Source organism: Ambystoma mexicanum, chromosome 8 (genome assembly GCF_040938575.1).
Source record: "Ambystoma mexicanum isolate Mex_15411 chromosome 8, UKY_AmexF1_1, whole genome shotgun sequence".
Taxonomy (NCBI): Eukaryota; Metazoa; Chordata; class Amphibia; order Caudata; family Ambystomatidae; genus Ambystoma; species Ambystoma mexicanum.
Window position 1 is genome coordinate 1,011,494,693 of NC_090929.1, and position 22,250 is coordinate 1,011,516,942.

A 22,250-nucleotide genomic window follows, 5' to 3' on the forward strand; every position below is an offset into this window, starting at 1 on the left:
TTTGAATTCGATTGAGCATTATTAATCAGGCATATATTGAAAAACCGCTTTGTGGGAGATTAGCCCAGAGACAATAGTTCATCTGACAAATATGATCATTTAAAAGAGGAAAAACAATAATTGCTCTTGCCAAATGTATTGAGATTGCGTTTGTCTTTCATGTAATTGTATTGAGGTACAGTACAATGCTAATAGGTTCTATATTTTATTTCTATTTTTTTTTTATAAGACAATACTCGTAGGCTATGCTGTTTTGTAGCACTTCCAGGGTGAAGGGAGAGGGAGGATCGAATCTGTCACAGCCTTAGGGAACAATTGGTAAAGGGCATGGGCTAATGAGGGGAGGAGAGCACAGCAAACCATACACGCATAGAACAATGAGAAGGGCAGAAGAACATAGTTGGTAGAACAAATTAAATGGGCATCAAAAGATTTTGTTAATCAAATATACAAGTAAGGAACAAACCTGAGTCATGTAAAGTGTCCTCATCTTCGAGCTGTATTCTCTATATAAAAAGAAAATAGAAAGAGAAAGTGTCCATCAGAAGATTAAACCATTGTTAACTTAACAGACAGTACTTATTTACTTGGAGAAGATAAGCAGTGTGACAGTGGAAATGAGAGATTCCTATACATTGACTTGTCCTGATGTTTAAGCACATCTTAAGCATTTTAGGAAAGTTGAGTCACGAGTTTCATAACAAAATGGTCTCTCTTGAAGGATCGCCCTTTGGACGAATACGGGTATTGCTGTTTCAACCCACAGAAGGCAAACGTCTCTTGCTGGACAGAAAATCTCAAAGGCTGGGCATTATGGGAAATTCAATCTCTGCACTCAATGTCAAAATAAGAGCCACTATCTGGGTTAAAGGTGAGTGCATTATTTGTGCACATCCAGTCCCTGCTCTCGTACAGAATTGGCCATTCTAGAATTGACAGAGTACTTCAATGTACTTGTCTATGCGACAGTTGAGGGCATCAGTTCTAGGTGAGCATCAAGGTGCTAATGAATAATCATGCCCAGTCACCAGGTTGTGCCCCTTGACCTCTCTGGCCAGTGTCAGGGCCAAGTCAAACTCTATGGTGAGCTTCTTTTCTGCGTATATAACCCCCATTAAAGTAGAAATAAAAAAAAACACCCATAGGTACCAGATATGGTATGCAGAAACAGCAGTTACTATGACTGCATTATTCATTCAAACTCACTCAATACATTATTAAAAGTTATAAAGTGTAAAAGGTACAAACAGACCGGCAGATGTGACATTTAACAATAGCGTTACAGTCTATAATTCACGAGGTGTTAGTTCAATGTACACCGATGGCATTTAAATGACACAATTAAAAAAAAGAGATACAAAATAAATACACTAAAAAGGTACATTGTACCAATGAGGAGACATAAAAAATAATTCGTACATCATTTCCTTTTCACATTGCGTCTTATTCCATGTACAGCTTACAATGGCAGCGTATCTAATGACCTCTACTCGACGTTTCCCTTATTAGCAGGGCAACTATCGAAACATGCTTAAATCAGACATGAGGGTAATTTAGCAGTAATACAGCAGACCTGGCCAACACTGAAACACCCTCTGCATGGAATAAAGGGAATAAATACTTTTCACGCTGCCTAGTATATGGTGCGCACAAAGGAAAACGCATTGGGCCCAAAAAAGGAGCAGCCCAAACTTCAAAGGGTATCTGAATGGGCACATTCACGTGCCCTTTTTCAACCCTTTGCCCGCTTGCCCAAATCAGGGGGCGTTTCTGGCATTTAAAAGTCCATCCCGAATTCACAAACAGGATGCGCTTTGAAATGTGCAGAAAACATAGACATGCCCCGGCGCCTGTTTGGAACAGGTTGAAGGGGGATGCACATTGCTTGACGAGGAGCCTCATGGTAAGTGGGCCGGTCTGGAAATTAAGGTGCTGGTAACAAGACTGGCGGTAGGGGCACTAACCAACCAGCAGGCCTGACCTGTCGGTAGTTCAGGCCCCCACATGCAAGTTTTTCACGGAAGCATCGGCACCGTTACTAGCAGTGCTGGTACTTCAGGGTTCTCATTCACATGGAGTCCTGCGGGACTTCATGGGAGTGGGAACTTACTGTACTGCCACCACATGTGATATCACGGTAGCGCTGGGATGTCAGGCAGCAGTAACGGTAAGACAGGGTTGCTGGCAACCTCGCAATGAGGGCCAAGGTCTTTCCTGATCCTGCCATGCAATTTCTTTTTTTACAACAGCGGTATGAGCCGTTGCTGTCCAACTTTCATTCCCATTCCTCAAACAGGATTGAAACTGCTTTTTTTCCCTCGAGTTTCATAGTGACAGGCCCCTCAAGTGCCTTTCTCTGTGAAATGCGCTGCCAGTAACCATGCTCCTGACACTAATGTATGCAAGGGTGCTAGCCAGCGTATCGTTGCGCTACTGTTCCTGCCCTTTCAAATGTGCAGATCTGCTTTCAGAATAAAGTGACACACCCGATATATGTTTTGTGAGGTCAGCCCCAGCATTCCTCACTCACAATATCTTTGATGGTTTATAGTCATTTAGTCGAAAAAAATAATGTCGAAATTCAAAATATAGAAAAAAAAAATGTCGAAAAAAAAAGTCGAATTTCTTTTTCAATACGTTTTTTTTCGAAATGGGGGGGTTCCCCCTAACCTCCTTTTTTCTATTTTTTTATTTTACCCCTTTCTTTTACTTACTGAACCCAAAAAATACATATAAATAAAAAAATAATACATTCTACTTTTTTTTCGATATTTATTTTTTGACATTTTTGTCATTCGACTTTTTTTTCTCCACTATTTGACTGACCACCATCTTTGATACCGCTGGCAGGTTACGGATATAGGAAATTAAATGATAGATTTCTTTAAGTTAGCTTCGGTATTTCACCACACTGAGAACCAAAACATTAAGCAGCACATGTTTTTGTTCTTGCAAATTTCAAGGAAGAGACAGCCAACATAGGCACTTACAAGCATTCCCCTGATGCAGTTTTCCTTGTTTACTCTACAAAGTGCGTGTTCCCGTTGCAAAGCCCATGAGCACATTCATAGTATCAGAGAAGGGATTCACAATGACATTCACCATTGCATTATGGGGGACATCAACGAGAGCACACAGAGTTAAGCTGGTCATGACTACCCACTTCTGCTGAATTTCAAGGGTTTTGTTGCATTAAATCTGCACAACTTAACTGCACCTTAAATATATGTAGGATAGTCCATTTGAGCCAAGTCTTAATCAACCCAAGACAGACTTTTTGTTCAAGCCTTTTTAAACCCACCATAACTGTGTTGATCTTTTTAATAAATGCCCCAGTGCTCCAACCACAAGCTGTCAGGACGGTTCTATGCCATATTTGTGCAATTTAAAGACTCAACACAAAAAAAGACAGGTTTTGGTGTCAGCTTTAAAATTCAAAGTAGGACATATTCCCCCACACCCCTCTCGCAAGGTCATCCCTTCCCCACCCTCTCCCACTAGTTTTAAAAATCAGAATCAGGGGGTTTATACCTCCGAATCTCCACTTTTACCCACCCATTACCCCCTTCCCAGCACAACACACACTAACTACACGCATGCATATGCACACACACACATAAACACACAGACACACACAGCCCCACATTCACATGACCAACAATCCCGTGCCTGTCAGCACAGGCGTGACAGTTCGATATAGAAAGACCGCTCTGTGTGGTCACAGAGCGGTCTTTCTAAATCAATTTTTCTTTTTTTTTTAATACCGTCAGGACTATACTGCACTGCTGATCCCTAAAAAGGGTGAAACCAGTGATGTAGTTGTTCTGACAGCCTTGCAAAATGTCTGACTTGGGTTGATTAGGCTATGTATAAAGTAGAATACAAAAAAGGTAGCAGGCGCCCCTCTCTCGAAAGAACAAGGCATGATAACCTGTTCAGTGGTTATAAACCACATTGAGAGTTTGCAGCCATTGCTTTTTGCTCACTGAACCTTCACAGATGGGAAATATCCATTTGCATATCAGTCTTTGTCCCACCCACAAGGGCAGTCCAGCACCGAAATGCTATGGCAATTCCTCTCTGAACAAGAGTACCATCAGCAAACCCATACACGTGTTTCAGCCTTGTTGGGCATCTTCAGTGAGGTGAAGCTGAGCCTCTCTAAGCACAGTGAGCAGGGAGTCCACCTCTGGTTGCCCTCAGGTAACCTAGGGTGACCAACCCCAAGTTCCTTTCAAAAATACAAAAAAGGTAGCAGGCGCCCCTCTCTCGAAAGAACAAGGCATGATAACCTGTTCAGGGGTTATTAACCACATTGAGAGTTCGCAGCCATTGCTTTTTGCTCACTGTACCTTCACAGATGGGAAATATCCATTTGCATATCAGTCTTTGTCCCGCCCACAAGGGCAGTCCAGCACCGAAATGCTATGGCAATTCCTCTCTGAACAAGAGTACCTACAGCAACCCCATACACGTGTTTCAGCCTTGTTGGGCATCATCAGTGAGGTGAAGCTGAGCCTCTCTAAGCACAGTGAGCAGGGAGTCCACATCTGGTTGCCCCCAGGTAACCTAGGGTGACCAACACCAAGTTCCTTCAAAAAATTCAACAAAGGTAGCAGGCGCTACCTTTTACAGGTGAGTAAAAGCAGTGGCTGCGAACTCTCAAGTGGTTAATAACCACTGAACAGGTTATCAGGCCTTGTTCTGTCGAGAGAGGGGTGCCCGCTACCTTTGCAAACTAAATTTCAAGAAACCTGGGATTGGTAACCCTAGGTCTCCTGGGGGCAACCAGACGTGGTCTCCCTCTCACTGTGCTTAGAGAGGCATCAGCTTCACCTCACTGATGATCCCCAACAAGGGTGAAACACGTGTATGGGGTTGCTGGTGGTACTCTTGTTCAGGTTGGAATTGCCATTGCATTTCGGTGCTGGACTGCCCCTGGGCAGGACAAAGACTGATATGCAAATGGATATTTCCCATCTGTGAAAGGCACAGTGAGTAAAAGCAGTGGCTGAAAACTCTCAAGTGGTTAATAACCATTGAACAGGTTATCAGGCCTTGTTCTGTCGATAGAGGGGCGCCCGCCACCTTTGCAAACTATGTATAAAGTAGCACTACCCGCTAAAACAAAGACAGTTTCCTGGAAAAGAGGTTTGCATTTGGGCTAATTTGCATACCCACAATGCCTTGCTGATGTGGCTCAGAATTGGAGGTGAACTTCCAGCAATGGCTACTAGGTGGCATTGTGAAATGTGTGACTTGGCTCGAATGGACTATCCTACTTTCACATTTCATGTAAAAGTGTTTTTTTCCAAGCCTTTTGAAACCCATCATAAATGTATTGACGTTTTGAATATACTATAAATATCCTTGGGTTTCATCTTTACAGCATCATCTCCTTTGGATGACCATTACCTTAGACTTAATGGCACCACACCTTTCAACATTACGTTCCCTTCAGCTAATTTCAGTTGACCTCATCCCCACTAGAGCAGCCGCTCCCTCATGCACCCACATGTGCTAAAATTGAGCACAGAACTGCTGTATTTTTCCCTGAACGTTCTTGGGGGCTCAGACGCTCTATGTTAGCCATAATCCGCTGGGTACTTTCTGTTTGAATGGAGGAGAAAGGAAGGTCACATCATTCTTGGAGGGTAAGTTACATTAACAGAGTTCTATGGTCTTACATTCCCAGATTTTGTCGGCCGAAAAAACTCATCACATTATTTTATTTTTATATTTGGAGGGGTTCTCCCAAAACCCCACTTCCCTATTATCTAGTCCTTATTCCCTAATATTCGGCAAAAAAACTCTGTGAAAAACATGCTGGCGTTGTAATGAAGTTATACCCATTAACAGGACCAGATAACAGCAAACCCTGCCCTCCAACTCATTTCAATTGACAACACCTCCATTAAAACCCTGATTCTGCTCCTATGGGTTCATGGACGTCACCTGCTCTTAAGTGCTGCTGGAGCACCCGGTCTAAGGCCTATCCAAAAGTGACTCTCTCTTTGGGCCATAGAGGGCATGTTTTGGACCAGAGGCCACTTATGCTGTTAGTTTAGTTGCTACACGTTTGCAGATGGTCTGAGATAGGTCTAAAAGGAAAGCTGTGGAGACCCCATCAGTATCCATCATTGACAAAAAGAGAAGATCAATGGGCCCAATTCAGTTATACTTAGTTACAAAGGAGTGTGGGAGCCCCTCTACTGAGAACGAGCATGGGTCAAATACCCTGTTCTATGGGATTTCTTCCACTCAGGAGGGCCTACAACCATGTTTTAACTTAACCTGGCTAGTCATGATGCCATTGTGTTAGCTCCTGCATTTCTTCCACCAATACAGATGCTTCTGGTACAATTGAGGAGCTGATCTCAGCACTTTACATTCATTTTCTCTGCTCCGACCCTTAGCGATATAGTAACCTAGGTCAACTCAGAATGGTTTTGATCTTGTTCTGCCAATAACTGGCCTTACCTTCTACTTAGGGAAAGGACAAATGAATTGACCAAGTTACATTGTAACATGGCCTTCAAGCTGGGCACTCCTGGAATGAATGTTCTGGAGTTTGTCTGGTAGCGTAGGTTAAAGGTGGGCCTTTTCAAAGAAGTCACCAACACTCCTAGGATTGCAGGAGCACATCTGAAGCCCACTATGCATCCACACATTACATAGTGCATTCATTGTTGTATTCTGAAAATCTGCCTTGCAAAGTATCTCAATTAATCCCAATGACATTAGAATGAACCCATGTGTTTTAGATCAGAAATTCTATTGTGCACCAAACAGGACTGACATGCACCCATGCTATCACAAAACATGCTTCCCCTCTCTTCATCTCTTCCTATGTTTTCTTTGGCACTTATCTCCTCTTTCCTATCTTCTTAACTTTACCCAACTCCTTCGCTCCTGAAGTCTAAGTTCTGGAAACCCCTGTCGGGGGCATTGTGTGCCAACTCTCGGACCTGCATAAGTGCACTGAGGGCTCGATTCTCAATGAGGTGTAGATTACCGAAATAGTCGTATAAAAGCTTTCCGACATTTTTGGTAATTAACACCTATTCTGAAGTATGCACATTTTAGAGAGGGTGCATAGAAAGCGCCACTTTTAGAACCTGACCGCCATTTGCTAGGATTGGCTGGAAACCAACCTAGCAATCAGCATTTTCGGAAAAGTTGTATTTGCATGGCTATTCTGGTGACAGGCTGAAATTGGCGGAGATATACGGTAGCTCTAACGTGCCGGTCTGCATCGCTGTTGTGGAGGAGTGCCACCAGCATAGCCAAATCGCGCTATAGACCTTCTAATTGCATCGAGTTATGATTACAATATTACTTTGCCTTGCTGACTTGAAAAGATTTCATTTTAATATACCCTTTCCAGCACTGCCTTTTTGCTAAGCTGTGACTCTGTTCGTCAGAGTCTTCTGTCCAGGAAATGTTTTGTCATTAAACCTTAAAACCTTGTACTATTTAATACACAATGCCACAGTTTCCACCAGGCGATAAGCAGCACAGTATCGTGGGCGGCGAATGGGCTTAGATGCCGCTGAACTGTGGTGCAATAGCAAGGCACACACGTGTCTTTCTTTCATACACCAGCCCGTCATATGGTACATTGGGATGACAGGAGCAAATGTCACAGAGCGGCTTTGACGAGCTCGGCTCCTTGCATAGCTCATGCTATAAAAGTTGCTGGATCTGTATTACGATCAACTCTTTATTCACTGTGGCTATCCACAGAGCAGTTCTTTCCAGCACTTTCATTAAATTGCGATTAACCTGCAATTTAACGAAAATGCTGCTGAGACTGCAATCCGCCAGTTTTCTCAGAAAACAGGCAGATGGCAGACAGTGCACTGTCATGCACTGTGCTGACGACCAGGCCAACTTGAGGATAAGCGTGGTGCCTGGGCGTCAGGAAATGGTGCAGTGAAGCATGCTGTTTAGCATGCTCACTGCACCTCGTTCAGAATAGGGTAAGAAATTAAAAAATCCAACCGATACCCAGTCTCCAACATTGCACAGGCGCATTTTCGAACAAATATTTATAATGGCCATATGCCCACCATATATGCCAGCATTTTTCTAGTATAAAAAACATGTTCATGCTGGCTGTGCCCAGGCATGACCATTCTGGCTGTGCCAATGTTGGTTGGTATGAACACTTATCATGTTGATTTAGCCCATAATTCCAGCAAAAAATACAATAACACTGTAAGAAAACATTCCCATAATGTAGGCCTGTCAAGCCAAATAAGCACACTTCTTATATTGGGTTTTCCCATAATATTAGAATAGATGGCCATGACACTGTAAGAAAATATGTCCTTAATGATTGCATCAATGTAGGCCAGTATCCCCACTTAAGAAGTCTCATCATGCAGGCTTTGCCCATAATGCCAGTAAAAATGGTATTCCAGTGTACACAAATATGCCTATATTGGCTGCAACAATGTAGGCCAGTATCCCAACGTAAGAACACTCATTGGGGTTCATTATGAAATTGTTGGTAAACCACCAGTAGTACCGGCAGCTTACTGGAAAACTCAGTTTACCATTTCTGCCGTCCAATATCTCGATATTACTGGGATGTAACGGGTGGCAGAGGAATAGTACTTTTCCGTTCCCATGGAGTCGTGCAGTACTCCAGGGGATGGGAACCACTGAAGCACCAACATCGTTGTTAGCCGTGCTGGTGCTTCAGTGAATTATCTGCCGCTAGGGTCCTGTACTACCGGGAGGTAAGGCCTGCCGGTAGTTCACTGCCCCTACCGGCAGACTCAGAGTATGCCAGTCTGGAAAAGGTTCCGGTACACATTGTTACTGGCACCATTTTCTGGACTGACATACTCATAATGATGCCCATTGTGTTAGCTTTGCCCATAATGACAGTGAAACCACTATGCAACTGTAAGAAAACATGTCCATACTGGTTGCACCAATGTAGGCCATTACTCCCACATAAGATCACACAACCTGCTGATGTTGCCCGTGATGGCATTAATAATGCCATGACACTGTAACAAAACATGTTTATAGCATTTGAGACCTATTGACCATCCCACCCCTCAATCAGACGCTCTTCCCCACGAGCTGGAGATACACACATTCATACTCATTCACAATGGACTCTCATTCAAATGTGCACCCATACACTAACACAGAGGTCTGTAAACTTTGGCTCTCCAGATGTTTTGGACTGCAACTCCCTTCAATCCTAGCCACATCAGTCAATGGTGAAGGATCATGATGGTCACAATTCAAATCATCTAGAGAGCCACAGGTTGGAGACCACTGCACTACAACACTCACACTGCACCCTCATGCTCTCATTCAAATGCACACTCATATGCTACAACATACATAGGGCACGCTTATTCACTTGCAAAGCAGTACCCTACAACATGCACACTACACTCTCATTCACAAGCACACTTACACAGGAACAACTCCTCACATGCACGCATGCATACATGCATATACAAACACAAAGGTTTAAATTTTTCTTAATATTCATGAAGCTTCAGCTCAAGACTCCTGTCAGTGCCACACATGCTGCTTGGTTGGCCCTCTGGCTCCCACACACCCTTCAGGGAGGAATAAGGAATCAGGGGTAGGTGTCAATCACACACTTCTCTACTTATGGTCACAGACATGTGTGATGGAGCTGGAGAGACACCAGAAAACCCAGGCGTTCGTAGCATTGTGGGGAGGCAAAGGCGCACACCCTATACACCTTTGGGCATGGAGCACCCGATTCTAGGTGCTCAATGGGTTATGCATGGCTGGAAAAGCAAAACACCCCCAGTTTGCATGGCCCATTGGGCATGTTTGGCTTGGGGTAACATAGCCAGCCCACGAGCATGCCCTCAGCTGCTTGCTGAATTTCACAACATGCTCAGTGTTTTTACTGGGATGGTAATAATCATTTTGAATTTTGTATTTATTTGATTTAGTTTTATTACAAACCTTTATACATTCTTCAATACCAATATTTGCATACATATATCAATTTATAGTTCAACAACTCACACATTTCATATCAATAGTACAGTCACTACACATTTTTTTAACCAAACCAATTCATAATGATAATAATAATAATAACAATAATAATAATAATAATAATAATAATAATAATAATAATAATAATAACAATAATAATAACAATAATAATAATAATAATAATAATAATAATAATAATAATAATCAAAATGATAATAATAATAATAATAATAATAATAATAATAATAATAATAATAATAATAATAATAGTTATGGCTGATCCTTAGCGGAGGGAGGAGGTCAGCATCCCATCTTCCATTATGAACTAGCCACTACTCGAAACCCCTGTGTTTGTGTTCTTTCAGCATTTCCCTTCTCTTAGAATGAAATGGCTGCAAGATGAGAGGAGATTTCAGGGAACAATTAGATATATTTTCTGTATTTCGCCTGATCATTGGGAACTGGGCAGTTCTCTTCTTATTGCCGATTGAAATGTAAAGGTACAAACTTACAGGTCATTCATTTGAATATTTTTTTAATGTGGAGCTTGGTAAATGCTATGGGAAGTTTGATACAAACGAATTGATTCAGATTCCTCAATAAAATACAAGTAGGAATTGAAATTCAAACTGTACCTGTTTGTGCTAAAGGTTTCAGAACTGCCTGCAAAACTTAGACACAGAACATTTTTTAAACAGGAACAGCAGGGATTTCTTTCCTAAAATGTCACGTGTTTATTCCGTACCCTAAACAGGACGTGCCCATACTGAACTTCTTGAAAGGTGGAGCCAAACCAACATTTAATATGGAGCACATTTTCATCTTCAACAAATTCCGGCTAGTTGTAACATTTAAGTTTGCTATTTTATGCTATATTTTAGCGTTATAGACCAAGCCTTAGTTAAATGCCCGGACACAGCAAGGGCATTTAACTTTAACCAGGGTCTTCAGGGCCCATAACTGCCAGTATGGTCCGAGGGCTTGGTCTACAGAGCTGTAAAATACCGTTTAAAAAAAAAAATAAAAAAAAGTCAATCTGCCTGGAGTTGTTGCTGGGAACTGGCTTATTCCCAGCAACCACCACTTGGGAGTAGCAAGGCTTAGAAAACAGCCGGGCCGTTTCTGCCAGGTCCAGCCCGGTGAAGAATGGAGTCAGCAAAGGACGGCAGATGGCCACCTCTGACCCTAACAAGATAAGGAGTGGGGGAGGGGAAAGGCGATTACTCGAACCTGGGCCGCATCTGTCAGGTCCGGCCCGGGAGAGGAGGAGAGCAGTGGGGGTTTGGGAGGCCTCTGCGCCCCATTCTATGAAGGTAAAGAGTGGAGGGGGAGGAGTGATTTAGGTGCCTGGGCCATGTCTGTCAGGTGTGGAGGAGGAGGCGAGCACGTGAATAGGTTTGGGGTGTTTGATCGTATGAAGTGATTGCGGCAAACTGATCGGAAAAAAAATGCCTGCATGTGGTCACTTTCATATGATCAAACACACTCAAACCAACCCACGCAGCACCCCCCATCCATCATCCCCCTTCCCTACTTACCTCTTTCCTGCCTGCCTGGTGCACTTCAGCCCTGCGGCGTTGGATCTGTCCCTCTAACGCGGGTTGTATCCGACGCTGCAGAGTCCCTTTTTCTTTTTTTTTTCGGTCCCACACCTCCAATATTAAGAAAGTGGGGGACACCCTGCTACCCCCAAGGCAAATACATACCGAACATAGGGAGTGGGGAACACCCCCGCAACCACTACTCCACATGCTGGGTATGTATTAGCCTAATCGTTCGGTTTAATTTGATCAAATGTTACTGACCAAATTCGGTCAAATGTAACATTCGGTCAAATAAAACCGAACAATTATACTAATACCCGTGAGTAGAGGGATCGCTGTGCTGAGAGTCATGGCCTTGTGGCTGTCAGTGCAGTGCTCCTGTGATGAGAGGGAGTATCAGCACAGTGCTCCCACTGATCATGGGAGCATCAAACTGAGGGCCATGCAGCGCTGGCAGCATGGCTGTGAGTGTGGCGCTGCTCTGATGAGAGGGAGCATTGCTCTGAGAGCCATGCTGCCAGTGCAGCATGCCCAGGGAAAGGGCGAGGCTTCCTTCATTGGCAATATCTGGCCTATAGAGATTTTCCGAGCCACACCGGCTCGTATGGCGCAGAAATATGCCAATGGGGGACTGTCACTTCACTCCCCCCGGGACATGGTCCCTTATTTGCAAAGCCCAACATTTGCATTTCCTTGGCTTCTTGGCATTTATGACTGTTGTGGAGTGGAACGGTTGCTTCCAATGGGTGACCTGCACTCTCAAACTTTCCAGGGGGTGGAAGTGCAGAGTAGTGCTGCTCTGCTACAACCACATCATCTTACAGTGTGATATAACAGTGACTAGGGTATGGCCCAGCTTTGAGACTTTCCACAATGTCTAAGTTTGGGGTTGCTGAAGTTATGGGCTCTATCATTGTGGTTTCACGTCTTAGTGATCAGGCAGTTTATGTGGGTGTTGTGGGTTAGTTTGTTTGGTTTACATAAATATCTGTATAGTTTTTTGTTTCAGAAATACTAAAACGCATTGGCCCTGATTCATGGAAGGTTTTGCTTTGTAAATAGGCACTATGCGTGACAAACCCTGTTTGTCAATTGATGGAATCGACTGCACGTTACTTTTTGTAATTTGTGCAGACTTTGCACAAGATGCCACCGAGGGGGGGCGTGGCCTGCGCAGGGACCTGAGTAGGGGGTGGAACATGCAAAATGAGGAAGAACAAGGGAAAAAGTGGGCGTTATGAGGCACGGGCTGCAGGCAGTCCACAGCACGCCCACAAATGCACACAACAAAGTGTATTCATGTAACAGCCGCGCAACATCTCGCCTGAGAAATGCCCACGCAAAGCCCTTGATCTTTCTGCCACCCGAAGGTAGGCATACAGACACTTGCACATAGGAATCACAGTGCGGAGGTGAGTTTGCATGTCAGACTTAGGGGTGTGCGTGCGTAGCGTAGCGGCAGTTTACTGGGATTCGCACGCAGTTTGACCGAAATATTACATGAGTTATGGGAAACGGTATGCATGTTCTCTGGGTGTCGGTTACAGTTACGGGGGACCCTGCATAGTGTTACTGAGGTGCTCTCTTGGTTGTGGGGGACCCCATGCAGTTTTCACGGGGTGCGTGTGTTCACGCCCGGGGAGGCCGCTAAGGTAGGTGAATGTGTCTGTTTTGACTTTGCGTGGGGGCGTGTTGGGGGCGTTCCGGAAGCAACTTGTGGATAGGACTACTTTTTGGGAACAATTACATGAATACGTGGACAGTACAGATTTACTTTTGCACGCAGGCTCGTGCAGAGTCATTCTCGGCGCACAGGCTTTGCGGGATCTCTACGCACTTTTCCATGAATCAGGCCCATTGTCTTTTTTTTAATTCATATTAAACAACTGCAAACAGTGTAAGTTTATATTGCCTGTTATATTTTTGACGTGGTACATTAGTAATAGTGCAGAATTCATAAAATAGTGACGTAAAAGAAGCACAGGCCATTGTGTACAGCGAGAAGTGCTGTAGAAGCGTAAAAGCTCTGGGTATGCGGTGCATAATTGCGCCTACGCTGTATAATTGCGTGTACAGAAACAAGCACTTCTCTTTTGGATTGCCAGCACCTCTGTCTGCACCCCTCAGAGGTAAGATATCACCGCACAGGACAAAATAAATAGGCAGTCCTTCATCTGAGCTCCAGTTACATGACACAGGTACGAAGGTTAAAGAATCATAGTTTATCGGAAGACCAGTGGAAAATAATCACGTTATTGAAGATTGACACAATTGTACGAAGTGGGTATAGCACGCAGTCAAAAAGGTAGAAAATGCTCGGGTATGGCTACAGGGCAGGTACCCAAGAAGTCTCTGCCATTTTGCCTGAAGGTGAAAACGAAAACCAATGAGCATGAGATTCTGAGAGGAACAAAGATTTTAAGACAGACAATTTTTAACCAAATGTGAAGAAAGACATCTGGGCACAAGACCATAGTAACAGTGAGGGACTTGCCACAAAGCATTAAACTGAATACGCTGTTTGACAGGCAGCCAAAGGAAGCCAGGCTGGGGTAACATGAGCCTTGCAATTGTTCAAGGTGAACAATATGTTGAAAAGAAAGATGCAACCACGTTCTATGGTTGGTGAGGCAACATCTAACATGCACACCAACATCATCAAACTCTGAAGGGAGGAGATCGGATTAATAATGTCTTTCGTAGACACCCATTGGCCACGCCAAATGGCCTTTATTCGTAAGTGTATATATTATATGTCAAGAAGCAGGGAAACAAAAAGTGCCTTTAAGAGCATCATTCACAACCCTCTCCGAAAACAGGACAGTTCCCCTCACTCCTCTACCAAATTGCAGCCACAAAAATAGAGCTGTCACCAGTATGCACTGTTTCTGCAGTATCAAGAGAATGACTGACACCAGGGCACCTCCTAATATGTATCTTTCAGAGGTCTGTAGATGAGCTCAGGTGCTCTCTTCCCAGACCTAAACCTCAGTGTTTACAGCTACTCATTGTTTCTACCAATTGGTTTCACTTAAATCACAACAAGCAGATCTTGGATTTTCCCCATCAGATTTCCTGGCAGCTCACAGTTCGGTGGCAATACTGTCTTGTGTAAGGTTAGAAGTTCTGAGGTTAATATAATACAACCATGTCATGATGTGCCATCTCTTTTCTGATTAATGCCCGCCAATTTGTTGGTTTACAGTGAGAACACAGTTTTCAGTGAGAGTATAATTTACTTTTGGAGTACATGCATGGCACAACATATATCAATTAAGGTATAATTTGATTTGGCTGCCACTGCTCCTTCTTCGTTTCGGGTTCAAAGAAGCCAAGTTTATTGTACATGCCTTCTCATAATGTGCATGCCTTCTCATGAAAACTGTCAAGCGTCTATTTCAGTTAATAACCTTTGACAGGAATCAACATAGTAACTTTGTAGGGGATCAGGGGGTTTAGAGATCCCCCAAGGCATGTTTAAGATAATGGGTAGAAATCCTGAATTTTGCAGAACAATTTATTTAGAAAAACCAGATAGAGCCATACATTTTACATTCGGCTGTGTAGGGTAGCACATGTCAAAATCCAATAGATGGAAAGCAGATGGAAAGCAGATAACCAACAGTACCGAAGAGCATTGTACAACATCTTTACAATGCCTTTGCTCAAAATATATTGAGGCATTGCTACTCTAAAACCCTTTAATGATGGTGTCCACAATATATGCAATCACTGTCACTACAGAATAAAGGAAGGGACAGGCCATCAATCCATTCAATGATGAGAATGCATATGAAGCCAGGTTTAGTCGAAAGAATAAGGCAGTTAATGAACGCAAATGTGAAGATACAAGAGGATTGATTTTTTATTTTTAAAGGTGAATTTCAAATATTTCATTTTTATTTATAAAATGCGCTAACAGCTCAATGGGCATCAACGTACTAGATGAGAAGAAGGAGAAGATACGTTTAGAGATAATACAGAGAGACGATGTCTATATATATATATATATATATATATATATATATATATATAGGATGGGAGTTTTAGCATATGGGATGAATCGCATATGCACGAATGGAGTTCCAGATGCTGACCATCGCTCACAGATGTGTGCACAACAAGGCCCCTTCCTACCTCATCCCACGCATCTCAACTAAGCCAGTGACACGCATCCTCTGATCATCTTCTAGACGCGCGTTGCAGTCATCCAGATGCAACCACAGACGAGCTGGGGCTCCAGCTTCTGTGTCACCGCTCCCACCTTGTGGAACACCCTGCCCGAACACATCCAAAATTAACCTTCCTTCTTCGTCTTAAAAAAACGTTTAAAAACGTGGTTATTCAACAAATACTAATAACCTGTAATGTATTGTGCTCACTAACCTTGGTCTCCTCTGCAACCACCTACTTTGTACAAGTGCTGTGATACCTTCGGATCTGGTCGCTACATCAAATAAATAAATGTAATTAAAAACATGTACAAGTAGTTACAAAGTTAAAGGGAGTGGGAACCAATGTCTTTTTAACATGAAACGTATGAAGAGATGAGGTGTATTTGTTTGTTTGTTTGTTTGTTTGTTTATTTACTTATATAGCGCACCTAACCCAAAGGTATATGGGCGCATTACAGTAACAAGGTTACTTAGGCATATTTCACGCATGGATCAGAGTATACACAGTTTAGTACACATAACAGAGAGTATCCAATTTTGCACAAAGGAATACTAAGTGGCCATATTTCTTAACAGTCCAGCGAGAATAGCCACTTTTTTGTTTCTTTGCTGAAAGTGTAGTGTGAAGGCACAGATCTTAAGGCTACGTGCAACAAATTCCAGAGCTGCGCAGCCAGAACTGGGAAGCTGCTGCCCCCTGCTTTCTTTAGTTTAAAGTTAGGTGCCTTAAAATGGTTAACGTGAAGAGACTGGATAGGCCGTTCAGAGGTGTGCTTGCTGAATTAGTCTACCAGATATTTTGGGGCCTGGTTAGAGAGGCATTTGAAGATCAGGTTGAGGGCTTTAAGATTGACTCTGTCTTTAATGGCCAGCCAGTTATTGGAGCGTCTGGCGTTGGAGATGTGCTGCCGCCTGGGAAAGCTCATCACTGTTCTAAGGGCATTATTTTGTAGTGTTTGCAACTTGTTGATGTTCTGATTGATGGATCCTAGGTACAGTGCATTACAATAGTCTAGCTTAGACAGAATAAGCACTCTAGCTAGTGTAATGCAGCTGCCGGTGGAGAGAAATGGTTTACATGCGTTGATCAGTTTACATGTGTAACTAGTGGCTGAGGCTTTGGCATTCACTTGTCTTTTCAAATTTAGTGCAGAGTCAAGGGAGAATCCAAGAGTTTTTACCTCTTTGGAAACATTCATGTTTAATCCATCTAGGTTGAATGACGTGAATAGGTCACTGAGTTTGCTAAGTTTGGTTGGAGAGCATATTAGCAGAAGCTCCGTCTTCTTGTCATTGAGACACAGCCCATGCGTCGCCGTCCGGCTTGAATGACAAGATAAATGCTGTTAATCCGAGCTACATATGTTGTGTAGATCCCTGGGATTGGGATGAGAATCTGGGTGTCATCAGCATAGTTAGTGTAGGAGACACCCAGATTTTCAAGATCATCAAACAGGGGTTTAATAAAGACGTTATACATGTTGGATTCGGACCTTGCATAGTTGAGAGGGACAAGTGTGGCCGACAGAAAATGTGAACATTGAAAAATAGCGCTTTTCCAAGTGTCACTCTGATGAAATGAGCAGAGGGCCGTGATGGGGGAAGTCAAAGTTAGAGTGGGGCACACTAGTAGAACATTGTGGACCCCTGAAGATTGAGCCCAACAACAATGGGGAATCACTCAACACCATCCTTTACCCAAAGGTAGGGGTTACATTAGAGAAATGTTGCACCGGTGAGAGTGCAGTTTTGCACCGTGTTAGCAATAGGAAATAAAGTTCATAGCAAAAAAGCCTAGGTTGGTATTACAGAAGCTTTGCACTGGTGCACAGTGCAGTTCCCACTAGGAAACAAATGGCCTTAGTTAGAAAAACATAGGGCCTCATTACGAGTCCGGCGGTAACCGCGGTGGTAAAACTGCCTGGTTACCGCCGGACTCGTATTACCATCCCGCCTCCATGACTCCCGGAAATACCAGGGCATTACGACCCTGGTGTCCTGGGAATCCCAGAGGCGGACTGGTGTAAATCACCATTCCCATTGAGTCCCATAGGACTCAATGGGAATGGGGAAGTGGAAACACTGGCACCATCTCGTGATGGTGCTAGTGTTTCCACGTCCGCCTGCAGGTCAGACCTGGCGGAAAGATCACCTCCCGCCTGCAGGACTCGGGATCGGGCGGTCCGGAATTAACAGTGGTGGCGGGTTTACCGCCACTGTTAATTCCGGACCGCCCGACCTGTAATGAGGCCCATTGTCTTTCAGTACACGTTTGCACCAGAGCAATGCTCGCTGTAGTACTAGCACTAGTGAGAAATGTGCTCTGCTGAATAATATGTTTTCTGCACTTGGGCAATTTTTGCCATAGTGCTTATTGCGCTTGCACTGGTAAAAGGTTTCTGTGATATAGCCCTATACTTCCAATGCCTATTTGCACCAGGGCATCACTTCCTTTAGTGCTATACCCATTCTGTACCAGCACTTTGGCAAAGTTTGACCAAGTACAAAAATACATTGAAAGAATGTTTCTGCACTAGGATAATGTTAGCCCTAGGACTAATACCATGCAAAATTGCACTTTCACTGGGTCAAAGTGTCTGTAATCTAGCCCCATAGGCACCTGCGTTTTCCTTGGGCAGAATGGTTAATAACATATATTGCAGACTGGGAATGGGAGTTTTTGCTGCAGTACATTTAGTCAAAGGAGAATTTGTTGCGTTTTCACTACAGATTTTGCCACCTGTATATGTGGGGAGTGGGTTTAGGGAAATCATTATTTTAAGGGATTTAAGGCGGGTGCTGCATGCCCCCCCTCATATATATGAGGCAAACTCAACCTGTCAAAAAAAAACAAATTCAATGAATTCTTCTTCGAGTAAATGTATTTGAGCAATTCACCTAGAGCCTTCACAACCCACTTTACCGAGCCATAGGGCCTGATTCACAGAGCATTTTCGTGTGGAATTGCGCCATTATAAAACGTTTCTGTGAGTCAGGCCCATAATATTCTGTATAGCTGTCTTTTTCTGAATCATGGGATCAGTCTTTCTTCTTGCCTTATTGAATGGCTAGTTGTAAGCAGGACCCAGCGATTTACATCTTTAGGGGTGGTTTGTGTCTGCATCTCTCATTTAACTATATAGTATAATCCTCCATGTCTCATCATATCCCCCCTTGTCTCTAACAAACTTAAGAATAATGTTCCACTGACTACCCTTGGAAATCTTATCCTCCATTAACATATCCATAACACTTCTTACTTGATTTTTCTTTTGAAGAATTTGTAACATGCTCGAAATGGACCAAACTGTATAATGGCGCAGGTGACATTTACTGAAGACAAATTGCAAGAGTTGTATTCATAACCACATTCTATACAAGGTGAAGTTTTGACCAGCGCCAGATAACCAGAACTTTATTTAAACAAGAAAGTTTTTAGGGCTTTACTGAACTTTAGTAGGGAATCCAAGGTCCTAATTTACCTGGGTAAGCTGTTCCATAGTCTAGGACCATACACAGAGAATCTTCTGTCCCCTCTGGACACAAATGTGGATGAGGGGATATTTAACAGTGCTTGGTCACTTAAACAAAGACATCTGGGCGGTTGGTAATACCTAAGCTTTCACCTTGGCTCTGTTACTCACCAACTAGGATGAGGATAAGGAGGTGACCAGGACCGGTATTCGCAGGGTTTGATTGAAGAGCTCGGATGGGGCCTCCAACCGAGCCTCCTCTCTGTGAGGGAATAGATCTTTAAAATGATATGACCCCCTACTGATTAAAACAGTACAAGAGCCCGATCACCCAAAAGAGCAGGGAGAACACACCGCCACGGTTTACCGCTGTAAAAATAAAGAAGAAGAGATGAGTTCTATAATTGCAGACCGGGGATGGATTATTTCTACCTCAAGACAATATCCCTGTCAAGACTATTCAAGGAACTATGACAATGGGTTGGAATAGGAAAGAAACACTCCTTACCACTAGTAGTGTTGGGATCAATCCAAGGTGAAACAAACGGCAGTATAAAATAATAAATGGGAATGTTAGTGAGGGTTCTAACCCGAACGGCACGAGGAGCGCACTAGTTCCAGGTTGGTGCACACTCTGCGCAGCGTCCCCCTGTGCACTTGTTGAAGAAAGGTAAACACAATTCCCAATGTCCAATAGATCAGACTTGATAGAAATGTCAATGAATCCCAGACGGTATTTCTATTGGATGTGCTGTTCGGGGCTAGGAGCAAGACTTGAAAGGGTCCTGTTAACGTGCGGGCAGCAGAAGTACAAAATCGATTTGGCAAGGCAGTCCGTGAAGACAAGAAATAGGTCCTGGTACACTAACCTGGCAGTAAAGTACAAAGCAGCAGACAAGACGGTCCGTTAGGCAGGCAAAGGTCAAGAATTCCAGATTTTCAAGAAAGGACGAAGACGAAATTTCAAAGGCGTCAGCAACTTCAATCAGAAGCAGCGAGCTGAATGACAAGACTGCATTTATCCGAAAGAGAAAGCAAAACGTCAGAGCATGGTGATTGGAGGCGCAGGGCACATGATAGTGCAGTGGAGCATCATGGTACTCGTAGTTTGTTCAATCCCTGCCGCAATCTCCATTGTGAAAGGAACGGGGGAATGAAGCGCCGCATACCATAAGGAAGGAAAACATGTTTGTGCGTACCTTTCAAAGAACAAGCCCGTCTTCTGGAATGATGTGCACGGCGGGGTGTAACAGGCTCCAACCTGGCTTTCACTACCCAAGTTATCCTGCCAGATGCAGCCAAGATTTTTGACTTTAATGGAAAATTTAAGTCTGACTCCCAATAGCTTGGGGAGTGGTTGATTTTTTATGGTGGCCGCTAGATACTACGGGCCAAACAGAATAAACTCTGTCTTGGCGGCATTCAATTGCAGTTGATTAGAGGCCATCCACTCACTAATCTCCTGAAGATATTCACTGATCTTAGCAAAGGCTTCCCTAACCTTGTCAATTGTGATGAAAATCTGACTATCGTCTGCATAAAACTGGAAACTAGTTCCATGACGTCTCAGAATTTCCATGACCAGCCGGAGATACAAGTTAAAAAGGAGTGGCGTCAGTAAAGACCCCTGTGGGACCCCACAATCCACCATACTAGGGGCTGATGTAAAAGCACCCAGTCTGACACATGGTTGACGCCTCTGCAAAAAACACCTGAACCACCGAATGGCCTGCTCTGAAACTCTCTCGACCATCCTCAGTCTATCCAGAAGAATATCGTGATTGACCGTATCAAAGGCGGCTGACAGGTCAATCATCGCTAAAAGTGAGAGCTTGCCCTCATCAGCCACCTTCAACAATTCGTCATAGACTGTTAGCAGAGCCGTCTCCGTGCCAAATTTTAGACGGAATCCAGACTGCAAGGGATCCAAAAGTTATTCCTCTTCAACAAACGCCTGTAGTTGTTGAGTCACCACTTTCTCCAATCTCTTCCCTGGCCAGGGAATACCAGCGATAGGGCGATAGTTCTGAAGGACCAAGGGATCCAAATTAGATTTTTTTTTAAAGGGGAGTCAGTGTAGTGTATTTAAGCATTTGAGGCACTGATACTTCATCCAATGATTTGTTAACAAAAATGGTAACAAAAGGAGCAATTTCCTCAGCCATGCGTTTGGCTGCTACAGCCGGTAAGGGAAACAAACAGTTGTTTGTTGGTTTCAAATTTTTCATCAGTGCACATATGTTCTCAACCGTGACATGATGAAAATAAACTGTTTTAGAGGACGAATAACTTGATCGTGTCCTTTCACATCTACAGCTGTGTTTAATTGCACTGAGGTGAAAGGAGTAGTATTCAAGGCTGCAATATTGTTCTTAATTGCAACAATTTTATCCACAAAAAAGCTGTTAAAAGCATTGGCCTGTGGCAATGATGGCGAAATGGATAAATTACTGCTGCTAGGATGATGATATTTTAAAATGATTGAGAAAAGTTCCCTTGAGTGATTACCTGCATCGCACATTTTTTATGAAGGAACTTTCGTTTCGCCTCAAAAATTGCTTTTTTGTAGAGCAAAAGTGCCATTTTGGCTTAAATAGTATTTTTCTCCGTGGATTGCCTTTGCCAATTTCGACCTGTTAAACTGACTTGTTTGCGTAAAGGGATCAGATTTTGAGCAAACCAGGGTTTAGAAATTCTCTTTCGTAAAGGTTTTTTTGGTGCATCCCTTGAACAAATAACTTCCATAAGTTTGGTTCCAGTAAGAAAAAAATCCTCAATGGACAATTTATTATCGACCTTTGAGAGTGCATTCATCACTTCCTGTGCATATATATTGTCCAGATATTTATGTCTCCGAGATAGTGCCCTGGTATCCTCACTAAGACTTTGAGAGTTCATTGATTTGGCCTTAAGTACAAATAATTGCAATGAATGGTCCGACCAACAAATCTGTATATTATCTAAAAGCGATGTACAAATGCCACTTGCTATTATCAGATCGAGACAGTGACCCATGTTGTGGGTAGATGTTGTCCAAGGCCATGAGT

At 43.3% G+C, this 22,250-nt stretch overlaps 1 protein-coding gene across 1 annotated transcript in view; it reads right to left on the reverse strand.

The window, feature by feature from the left end:
* LOC138472655 (mucin-5AC-like) overlaps window positions 1-22,250 on the reverse strand; it is a 515,681-nt gene that overhangs the window by 427,871 nt on the left and 65,560 nt on the right. Inside the window, exon 2 of the mRNA XM_069610941.1 lies at window positions 467-506. Coding sequence (XP_069467042.1) covers window positions 467-490 — 24 coding nt within the window. The 5' untranslated portion in view covers window positions 491-506. The remainder of the gene's footprint in view (window positions 1-466; window positions 507-22,250) is intronic.